At 40.5% G+C, this 12,256-nt stretch overlaps 1 protein-coding gene across 1 annotated transcript; it reads right to left on the bottom strand.

Moving 5' to 3' along the window:
* Positions 1–582: 582 nt before the first annotated feature.
* On the bottom strand, positions 583–11,267 carry LOC124270086 (thioredoxin-like). Its single transcript, XM_046705106.1, has 6 exons — positions 11,230–11,267; positions 6,395–6,432; positions 4,725–4,826; positions 2,990–3,049; positions 2,363–2,428; positions 583–684 (listed from the first exon to the last, which is right to left on the bottom strand). Exons 2-6 carry the CDS (start codon positions 6,413–6,415, stop codon positions 622–624), a joined length of 312 nt encoding a protein of 103 aa, XP_046561062.1. The 5' UTR covers positions 6,416–6,432; positions 11,230–11,267; the 3' UTR covers positions 583–621.
* Between the last annotated feature and the right edge of the window lie 989 nt (positions 11,268–12,256).

Genomic DNA, 12,256 nt, shown 5'->3' with positions numbered 1-12,256 from the left:
TGAAGGCCCAGGTTCGATCAAAGCCGGTGAAGGCACCTAGGTTCGGATCCTGAGGTGGGCACATTTATTATGTAGTATCCTTGGACAAAATACTTAGATCCACATTGTCTCAGTTCACCCAGCTGTAAAAATGGGTACCCTTGAGAGGATGTGCTGACGAATGCGAGTGTTTAGTTCATTGCGCCTAACAGGCAGCATGGCTGTATGTTCCCTAGGGAGTTGAAAATGTATCCGGAAAAGTATGATAGTGTCCTATTACCGAGGATAGTAATGTACATAAGGCCGTGAGCAGGCAATGTGCCTGGATATGAGCGCCATATAAAGGGGACTACATGTATTACTATTACTATTAAATATCCTGCCATACAGGTGACTCACACTGCAGCATGTAAACAGACAACAAAACTACTTTCAACACGAATCCAACACGAAGTTGGGTGTGTGTATGAATGACATATTTATGGAGATAATAAAAGAAATAATTATATTAAATATTCGACATTTAATTAAAACGAGTAAAAGTGTATGACAACATTCAGTAACCATTCAGAATTCACTGTTATGGGCACCAACTGAATTGGATCAGTTTCAGAAGACAGCTTTATTCACCGAAATTACAGGTTACTGGTTGCGCTTTATCTTGTCCTCGAGAAAACTTTCGCTTGCACCAACCAGTGTGTCCACCTTGAAGGGAGATAACATATGTATGTATAAACGCCAGAGCTGACTACATATCCAGAACCATGTTGCCACACCTTCTATATATCACTAGCGGGCCATGCAGATGCGCATCCACACTACCATATGATAAATAATTATTCCAAACACGTATTAATACGGTACGGACTGGCATTACAGATGAATGCCTTATAAATACATAAATACATGCCCGAATAGAATAAAATGTAAAGTGTTATTAATTTATGTCAGTGGATACATTGTCTGAGGATGCCAAAATAGAAGCGCTTTGTAATCTTGATGCTCATGTGTGTGTAACGCTGAGTGTGGGTGTTTGTGTAGTGGTTGGGGGTGCGATCAGTATTTTTGTCTTCTGTTTTAAGAGCACAATAGGGTTTTTCAAAACACAAACAGGTTCTGTTTGTAATAATTATCTATAGCAAACTTTGGATACTATAGTCTTCTATACGAGATGGTCATCTCACACGTCATCAGAGCTACGTGAAGAGGTGACTAACGGGATCAATTGGTCAGGCTCTGACTTGGTTGACACATGTCATCGTATCCCAGTTTGCGTCTGGTCCCAATTGGGTCAGCACTGGACTATCTGGTAAAGACTCGATTATTTACAGACTGCCGCCATATAGCTGGAATATTGCTGAGTGCGGCGTTATATACAAACAAACAGACAAAACCTGTGACAACAAATTTGACTTCTCCTAGTATAAGGAATCCTTGATCATACTTTTGACTAAACTGTTTCGTATGAAGGATCCTGTAATTGTTTTGGACGCCGGCTGTTAAGATAGAGAGCAGTGCAGTTCAAACTAGAGGCAAGGTTGTTCAAACGTAGAGTTATATCAGCAAGGATATAATTGTGAATAGCTTCTACGACCGTTCCAGCATTCTAATTTGCGACAATTGACTTCTGATATAATGAAAATGAAAATCTGGCTGAATCAGAAGTACCTACTCACGTATTGCAATGGACAATTATTGGGATAAGGGACATGGTAACATATGGCTTGGCTATAACTGATGCAATTACCGTCTGGCGGAGTTAGAATGACTATATATTCAGACATTGTAATTGATTAATATTATTTATACTACGTAACTACTACTAATAATAATAATAGATATATGTGATCTGTTAACATATCAATAATCTATCACTGTTCTAATAATGTCTGAATTCGAAGGCTAAATTCATATGATTTTGCAAAGTCAGTTACATTCTGCAAAATAGATTCTAAACATGTTTGTCCCGTGAAGATCCGGGTTAGAATTGGTCTTCAGCTTGTCGTAAGAGGCGACTAACGGGATCGGTTAAGCAGTACTCGATGACTTGGTTGGTCATCGAACCCAATCGCGTAGATCGATACTCATGCTGTTGATCACTGGATTGTCTGGTCCAGACGCGATTATTTACAGACCCCGCCATATAGCTGTAATAAAACTAAACTCACTCACTCTAAACATATTTGGAAAAGGTGTTAGAAACTACTATTGTTATAATAGAGGTCATCCTATACACCATGCCCTTAGTTAACTGTATATGTCCAGTGACATGTTAATGAGCTATTCTATATATCCAATAACATGTTACTGAACTATACTGCAATTGAGGCTTGGTTGACTTCGTAGGATTTCGTACTACAGTATTGCATCATTCTGTACTTACTTCTGTTCCGTTCTTGTAAAACTTGAACGTCGGCAAACCTTGAATGTCGCACTTCTCGGCAGTTTCCTGGTATACAAACACAATGGAATGGTCATACACACCGCCAGTATAATATAATCAGTACTCGTTATATGAATAATACTTTACACACTTGTACTAATTTAAAAATGATTCACACTTGCAACTGAAAAGTGGCGGTAGGGTTGTCTAGCGGTAAAGGCGTTCACTCGTCACGCCGAAAACCCGGGTTCGATTCCCCTACATGGGCACAATGCCCATTTCTGGTGTCCCCCGCCGTGATATTGCTGAAATATTGCTAAAAACGGCCTAAAAATTAACGCACTTACTCATTCTAGCTGAAAAAATTCAATAGCGCATTTCCTTCGGAAGGACATGGATTTCTTCCGGTAGCATTATGTAAGACCGGATCGGATAATCAGGCCCGATGACTTGGTTCATACATGTCTTCGTATCTAACTTGCATAGATTGGTGTCCATGACATCGATCACTGGATTGTCTGATTGCTTTATTTTACGACAGTCGTGATGAAGCTGGAACATTGGTGAATGCTGTGGATTGTAAACAACAAACAAAACGACAATGACAAGAAATATCATTTTTGTTACCGAATTTTCGTCCACATTGACCATGAAGAACGCAACGTTTGGGTATTTCTTCTCCATCGTCTGAAATATCAGATGCAATATTCATTTATGAGTGATTTTATCATATATAGTGAAGACAGCATGGTATGTATAAATCGCCAATTGTGTTCGAGGTATCGTGTTATTAGAACATGGGGCGGTAAGTGGTTGAAGCGTTCTCTCGTCAAGTTTAAGAGTGAGTGAGTGAGCTTTTTAGCAATATTCCAGCAATATCACGGCGGGGACACCAGAAATGGGCCTTACATATTGTACCCATGTGGTGAATCGAACCCGAGTCTTCGGCGTGACGAGCCAACGCTTTAACCACTAGGCTACCCCACCGCCCCTCAAGTTTAAGAAGTTTAAGGTACTTTCGTTTATGAGCAGAGTATAGAAAATCCTTTTTTCTTTGAAAAGGAATCAGATCGGCTAATAAAAAACCAAACTTCTCGATAATATTTTCTCATATCGAATTGAGAAAATATTATTCCAATCCGTGCACGATGTTTTATCATCGTGTAAACGACGAGAATGGAATCGACGGAATATTTCCTCTTGTATTTTGCAAGTGTGAAATCATCTGAATTTTTGCGCCTCTGATAAATTCTTTTGAAAGTGCTCGTTTCCTGCTCAGAGATCGGACATGGAAATGATTGGACACGCTGCCTATGTTACAGTCATTGTGAAAAAGATCATGTGATAATACGGCCCAGCTCAGCCTGTCGAGGGGCGGTGGGGTAGCCTAGTGGTTTAACGTTCGCTCGTCACGAAGACCGGGTTCGAATCCCCATATGGGTACGATGTGTGAAGCCCATTTCTGATGTCCCACGCCGTCATATTGCTGGAATATTGCTAAACGCGGTGTAAAATCATACCCACTCACTCACTGATGCATGTTGCAGGGGAAATGGGTTGCACCTTTTCTAGTGACTCCGGTCGGGATATTGCTGGAATATCTAGTCTTATTTAACTTTTTTTTTCGTACAAAGTCAACATACAGGGAATAGTCCACTTTACAACGTAAAGACATTTCCTGGAATTTTGATAATGATCTTGCAGATGTACACTGTCAGTGAATATGAAATGAACTAAATCACTTCAAGTAACAAAGCATATGGCATGAAGACCAAAACTGTAGACATGATGGTACACTGCAATGTATCTTCGAGTTGCAGTTATCTAACTTATATGAAATTTCGACATTTTCTAATCTTGATTTGAAATATTGTATTTTGTGACAATTATGATGCGTTTGGGCACATTTCTTTCCTCGGGGTATCCAAATAATACCTTTTCTTATCAAAGTGAAGAAGAGTGCCCGGTTTTGTGTTGAATATTCCTTCCATAATAGGGGCGGTGGGGTAGCCTAGTGGTTAAAGCGTTCGCTCGTCACGCTGGAGACCCGGGTTCGATTCCCCACATGGGTACATTGTGTGAAGCCCATTTCTCGTGGGGCGGTTGGGTAGTCTAATGGTTAAAGCGTTGGCTCATCACGCCGAAGACCCGGGTTCGATTCCCACATGGGTACAATGTGTGAAGCCCATTTCTGTGTGTCCCCGCCGTGATGTTGCTGGAATATTGCTAAAAGCGGCGTAAACCAAACTCAGTCAGTCAGTCATTTCTCGTGTCCGCCGTTGTGATATTGCTGGAATATTGCTAAATCGGCGTAAAACCAAACTCACTCACTCACTCACTAAAGATCAAAGAACACAGTTACCTCAAGTGTAGGTTTTATCACTCTGCACGGACCACACCAGTCAGCCGAGAAGTCGACGACGACCAAGCCTGAATTGGATGCCAGAGCCTCGTCGAACCCAGCCTGTGAATCATTATGTCAAGAAAACGAAAATGTTAATATAAACTGACGGACAAAAGAAAGTACACACCTAGTGTTTTGGGATTATTTGAAAAGTGTTTGGCTGGCAACTTCGCAATTGGACACGATATCTGTGGTGTTTTGATATATATAGGAAAGTCTGTGACTTATATATCACTGTAAAAAACCACTCTTTTCAAAACATTTACGTCGCTTTTTGGAAAGTAATGCAAAAATACTTTCTTTTGCACGTCAGTTTATATACAGGTGTATTACTCGCCCGCGAAAGATACTGCAGTGTAATATTTTTACATTAGTAGTACACTAGTGTAATACCGCCAGACGTATGACGTCATAATGGTTTACAGCTATGACGTCACAATGCTAATACCTCTGTCCCAATGGTATTATACCTTGCGTGACTCGCGGAAAGCTAGAGTCATCACACTGTAGGCAGTTTCGACGCAGTTTCGATCAATTTATGTTGGAGAGTAATAAACAGAATACTAAACTCGCTTCCGTGAAATGCCATTTTTATTAAACTCGTGAAAGATTTAGCATCAAACTCGCTTTCGCTCGTTTAATAAAAATGGTATTACACGGATCGTCGTTTAGTATCCTCTCTTTATTACCCACGTGGTCAACGTATGGGTAGTTGCATACTAATCTCGTACGTCACACGTGTGTCGTATGGCGTTGACCTGTGTCGTAACGACTTGACCTGAGATTCTAACGATTTGATTGGATAACTGATGACCTCTCAATGAGGTCACATTCTGACGTAACTATTTTTTCATTCTTAACAAACACGTGAATTCATTCATTCTACAACTTAAATGCATTGTGGGAATGTAAACATTGCGAACGTTGCCGTGTCGCTGTTTAATTGTGAGTCGAACTGAGACATTATATCCGTCGAAAAACATAAACGCAATGTTTCCACCAGTGATGTTAGACGAATGAAGCAACTGCAAACCAAGAAACGGGGTGCTACGGAGTAGTTTACTGTAGGAGGCTGTACGAGGCGATGACAACTGACATGCATCGTGACGTCGGTTGCCAAGGCAGTGACGTCATTACAGTGTGACATCATGCAAATATTGTACTACAGTACAAAACTCTTCCGCAACCTCTTTATGAAACCGGTTTCGGTTTGAAACCAAAATATTAACAAAAATACGCTATTTTGTCAATGTAATGCATGTAAGACGTGGTTAATAAATAAAATACCACACTCGGTCTCATTACATACGAATTATACGAAACTCGTGACCTTCCTATGTTATCTGACCTCGCTTTCGATCGTGACCTTCCTATGTTATCTGACCTCGCTTTCGCTCGGTCAGATACCATAGGAAGGACACTCGTTTCGTATAATTCGTATGTAATGAGACCTCGTGTAGTATTCTCTATGTAACCTATACCGTCGTAGAAACAGTTACTTGAGAATAAGTTTACGTTTACCGAAGGTTACCCGCTGCGTCAGACCATGTATCATATTCACTAATGAATAGTTTGATTGGATAATTAGAGGGTCATGTTCTCTGTTTTCAAATTAGTATACAATTTACCTTTGTTTTAAGAATCTGCATCGTTCTTTCACTTCTGAAACAAAAGGAAACATTAATAAATTATTTACATATCATGGGTCTGAATATATATATTAGTAATAAAAAATATCAACTAGTAATAAATTGTCTGTTTTCAATTATTAAGAAACACTGTATTTCGCTCTACCACCATGTATAGTGTAATAAAGTACAGAATTGACTTGAAGTATTACAGTTAAAGTATGAGGACGCCTGTAGGGCGAACTGTATTTATTTTCTAAGATATCAGATTTAATAATTATATCTAAGGTTAATTACGATTAAACAAACAGAAAACTGCTTCATAGGTGCTGCCAAGGCAGTCTAAGTAAACTTATGCTCAGTATTATCTGTTACACCAGTGTAACGAATAATAATGATCCTAAGTGTACTTAGACTGCTGTCGAGGTAGAAATCAACAATGGCCGACATGTTTGTTTTCACTCTCCTACCCAGAGTTCCATGCGATCAGCATAGTACGATTCGTCACGTCTTACACAGTCCATTCAATATATTGTATATATTTTCTAGCGCTTTTATTTTGGACGAGTCTACACATCTTATTAATCATCTTTGATAGAATGGTTTAGTTTCACTGAGAAAATATCCTCAAACGTGTAACGCTATTTCCATTTGCATAGCGATCCTTTGTTTACATAGGTCGTACGACTCCACGTGCTGTCATCGAAACCGGCGGAGAGCAAACGATGCAGCCAGTTTGATATATAAAAATATGTCTTATTTACGAATATACGCGTTTGTTTACAAGCAAGAGAAAAGTCCGATAAGGTGCTAAAATTAGCCTGTGGCAGTGATGTTATGCTAAGCAGGGGATACCTTATAGAGTCTCCCTGTGCTAAGTCATCACTGCGCCGGAGTCTGGTTTGTTTACAAACAAAAGGGTCAAAGAGTTCATTGTATTTGTAATGTATTGGTGATAATAAGTTGTGCAACTAGTATTATTAGCATCTGGGTGACCGGAAGCGACATGGCCTGTATAGGGTAGTAACGAATAAAGTATGGGACTGTCAAGACGTGTCTCTCGTCTGTCCTGTCGTTGATTGTGGCGTTGATCTGTAAGAAATTAAGTAAGTCTGTATGGCTCTTTTCCAGTTTGTATCTTCAGCTTGAGCATTGCAAATTCGTTTCATGGGTGACCTATTCCGTCTCTCAACCTCACTGTTAGCACTAGGCCACAAAGGTGCTGTGTGTGTCAAAATGATCCCACACTCATTTAAGTATCAGTTCGGCTGATATGAATTGTCTACCATTGTCACTGATGACGGAGAGAGGAAGTCCAAATCTGGCAAACATTTCTTCTAAATGTTTAATGATATCATGTGAGGTAATGGACTTCAACATAACAACCTCATAGTACCGGCTGTAGTAATCAATCACTACAAACCTATTCACTGCGTATGCTCTACGAGCGCAGCGCAGCGCAGCCCAGCTGTTGAAACCACTTTTTCCCCCAAGCTGCTGGGGGAAAATTAGTGAATCGTTTGAACTCCGATTTCGCGGGGTTTTTTTCATCGCGTTATTTTTCAATTTTATAAGCTGAATTTGCATTTTTGATTATTTGCTTCGGTAAGTCCATACCGAAAGGTATCATAATCTGCAAAGTTGTGTTTTACGTTGCATGTGACCTTAAAGTTTCCATCCTGGGTGCCGTTCCACTAACCGATCTTATCTAAGATCAATCTTAGCAAGTTACGCCAAGTTTACAATCGTCTTAGCTAAAAGTTACACCCGTTCCACTACCCGATCTTAGGCCGATCGTAGCCGGTCCCGATCTTACGATCCGACCCAAGCTTAGATCGAGACTCTTTCGTGCGAGAGATAGAGGAGTGCGAGGCACGAGTTATTTCCCTTTGCATATTCTAGCAAATGATGGAAGTAGTTTACGAACCTACTGAGTGAGTGAGTTTAGATTTACGCCGCACTCAGCAATAGTCAAGCTATATCGCGGCGGTCTGTAAATAATCTAGCTAATTAAGATGCATAGCGTTCACTAACATGAGCGTTCATGTTAGTGAACGCCATGTATCTTAGCTATAAATAATCGAGTCTGGACCAGACAATCCAGTGATCAACAGCATGAGGATCGATCTGCGCAGTTGGGAACCGATGACATGTGTCAACCAAGTAAGCGAGCCTGACCACCCGATCCCGTTAGTGGCCTCTTACGGCAAGCATGGGTTATTGAAGTTCAATATTCTAATCCGGGCCTTCATGGGTATTTTTCCAACCAAGTGTAAACGTGGAGAAAAAACCTAGAGCAAAATATTAGGGTAGTGAGCACCTTGGTTTCAGGTGCAAGTGTGTGTGAACGCTGCTGGGTATCAGGCATAATATAATAATAATAAATGCATATTTATAGTGCGCATATTCCACATCCTGGGGCATGCTCAAAGCGCTATGTACAGATAATTTACACGACAGTATTTACAGCCGAGATTATAAGTAATATACTGAGAACAGGTTTTAAGTCTGGACTTAAAAAATGTCAATTGTGTCAGAGCTTTTATTATGTGCCTGAACCTTGTATATCAGAATAAACATGGCGTGACGAGGCATCCTCTATAACGTATCTAGAATCTGTCAGTGGTCTTGAATAACACGCGGCCTGCCTTTACAATCCCCCACCAAATAAGCGCACGTGAAATCAAACATATTTGTATCTTTTTGTTTCAGAACATTGTTCACTTCACGGCTGTCCCTATTCTTAACCATAACGTTGCAATATTGTTGTACAAATGTGTTACACCGACTCGCTCGGTTGTGTTCCCATGACGACAGTGGTCAGACTGGCCTGACATTTGTAAGGCTTCACTATACTGTGTGTTTACATCACAGAAATATACAGATTCATGTCATGGCTCTTATTTTTCACATAGAATAGGAAAGCCACCATTTTGGTTTCTCTACAATTGATTTTATCTATCCTAAGTTGGTCATGAGCAACGTAGACTTTGAATCTTAACTTTACGATTGACTTAGGTAAGATTGGTTAGTGGAACGGTATGCCGTTCTTAACGTCACGCTAAGATTGGGATTTGAGGGGTTTACTATTAGCATAGGGCTAAGATCGGTTAGTGGAACGGCACCCTGGTCGCCAAATGAAGTGTTCGCCAGGGCAGATTTCATCACATGGGCCGATGGCCTAAAAAACGAATAAACGATATATACAAACGAGAGACACGTCGTGGCAGTCCCATACTTTATTCGTTACTACCCCACACACACCATGCCGCTTCCGGTCACCCAGATGCTAATAATACTAGTTGCACAACAGTATTCATACGCGGACAATCGGTCACTTTAAATAGCGTCCCTTGAACTCTCAGCAAGTCAGAATCGAGTATCACACAATGTCGTGCTAGAATGAATATTTAAATTTGCTTTGTTATATTGATTTCCCTTTACAAATTGCATATCCACACCGGTGTTGACGGACAGAAAAGAAACTCTCGCTGCAGACACAGAATCCCCACATGGGCACAATGTGTGAAGACCATTTCTGGTGTCCCCCGCCGTGATATTGCTGGAATATTGCTAAAATTCTCTCCAAGAATATTTACAATAACAAAACTCTGCGAAAGCAACCACTGGAATCAGACACAGAGGAAGATTGACAGTTCATGGGAAATATTATAATGCAAAAGGTGTATAGAAAGAAACCTACTGGGGTCGTTTTGATTTGCTTTTATCCTGATGTACAATTTTTAATATAATTTCATGTTTATACTTTGTGAGATCTGCAATCACGTTCAAATGGACAGATACTAAAATCACATAATTACCATCACAGACATCTTAAATAGCTTTAAGCATGATCTTTCTATGTTGATTGTATAATGAACACTCTAAGAAATAACGCTGAGCATCTCCGCGTGGGATCTGTGATTACCCTTACTCTATACAGATCGTAGCATATTAGTAACCTGCTAGCTCTATGACGTATTTGCGTATGTAGTATGTTGAGTTTTCTAATACCGTCAGTACAGTGGAGCTGAGCTGTAGGATGTTTAATGCTCGATTTGAATTTTGATAGTGAAGTACTATTTGTTACTTCTGCAGATAAATTGTTCCACAATCGAAAGGCTGATGGGAAAAACGACTCGTGAGAAGATCCCTCCACCTGATCCCTCCCACATCAGTACCATTGCATAACATATCAGCTACCTTGTGTGCGAGGTACTGGACATGGTTTATACACGAACATCAGTACCATTGCATGACATATCAGCTACCTTGTGTGCGAGGTACTGGACATGGTTTATACACGAATACTGTCTTCAAGGTAGTAAATTTGGAGGCCGTGGGATAAAATGTAGTCACATACCTGGACATGTCTTCTACACAAATACTGTCTTCAAGGTAGAAAATCAGCAGGCAATGGGGTAAAATATAATCACTTACCTGGATATGTCTTCTACACAAATACTGTCTTCAAGGTAGAAATTCTGCAGGCAATGGGGTAAAATATAATCACTTACCTGGATATGTCCTATACACAAATACTGTCTTCAAAGTAGAAAATCTGCAGGCAATGGGATAAAATATAGTCACATACCTGGATATGTCTTATACACAAATACTGTCTTCAAGGTAGAAAATCTGCAGGCAATGGGATAAAATATAGTCACATACCTGGATATGTCTTCTACACAAATACTGTCTTCAAGGTAGTAAATCTGCAGGCAATGGGGTTAAATATAATCACTTACCTGGACATGTCCTATACACAAATACTGTCTTCAAGGTAGAAAATCTGCAGGCAATGGGATAAAATATAATCACTTACCTGGATATGATACTCGTTCTGCGTCCGCCTGTGTCGACCTAGTTTTCTGACTGTATAGATACCTTTAATATATAGCCACAAAACCCTTGCCACATTTCACTACATACACGTGATGCGAAGTGTATGCATGCATGAATACATAAACACAATAGTCATAGTAACCTACTTATACTACCACCAGCTGGGGAAGAACGCGGTGATCGCAAAGGTGTTTTATAGTGAGTGTGTGAGTGATTGAGTTTGGTTTTACGCCGCTTTTACCAATATATTCAATCAATATCACGGCAGGGGACACCAAAAATGGGCTTCATACAATGTGCCCATGAGGAGAATCATGTGCACCACCGTTAGACACTTGTGGCCAGCTTAGGTCACCAGGGACAAGGGAGTGGCCAGGATGTAAATGCTTTCGTGTTGTACAAGGTAGTTGAGTGTGTTTCATTAAATAGACCAACTGTGCAACATGAAAGAACAACACTAATGTTCAGAGAGTATTTTCACTGCACTGCATTTTAATCTGCGGTTGAATTAGTTAAAATCTATGTGGTTTATTTTTTGAGTGTCCGCTATATAATTTTATATTCATTTTAGCCTGGATTGGCATGATGTACACGGCATCGTCAACAACTGCCACATCTCTGTTAACACTTGTATCGTCAGCATTGTAATGTATTCAGACATGTGAGTGAGTGAGTTTAGTTTTACGCCGCACTCAGCAATATTCCAGCTATTCGGCGATCTGTAAATAATCAAGTCTGGACCAGACAATCCAGTGATCAACAGCATGACTGACTGACTGAGTTTGGTTTTACGCCGCTTTTAGCAATATTCCAGCAACATCACGGCCGGGAACACCAGAAATGGGCTTCACACATTGTACCCTTATGGGCATTCGAACCCGGGTCTTCGGCGTGACGAGCCAACGCTTTAACCACTAGGCTACCCCACCGCCCCTCAACAGCATGAGCATCGATCTGCGCAATTGGGAACCGATGACATGTGTCAACCTAGCCAGCGAGCCTGACCACCCTATCCCG

This window comes from Haliotis rubra, unplaced genomic scaffold, assembly GCF_003918875.1.
Source record: "Haliotis rubra isolate DU_JTF1 unplaced genomic scaffold, ASM391887v1 Scf15, whole genome shotgun sequence".
NCBI lineage: Eukaryota > Metazoa > Mollusca > Gastropoda > Lepetellida > Haliotidae > Haliotis > Haliotis rubra.
This window is presented reverse-complemented; position numbering and strand designations above follow the sequence as displayed.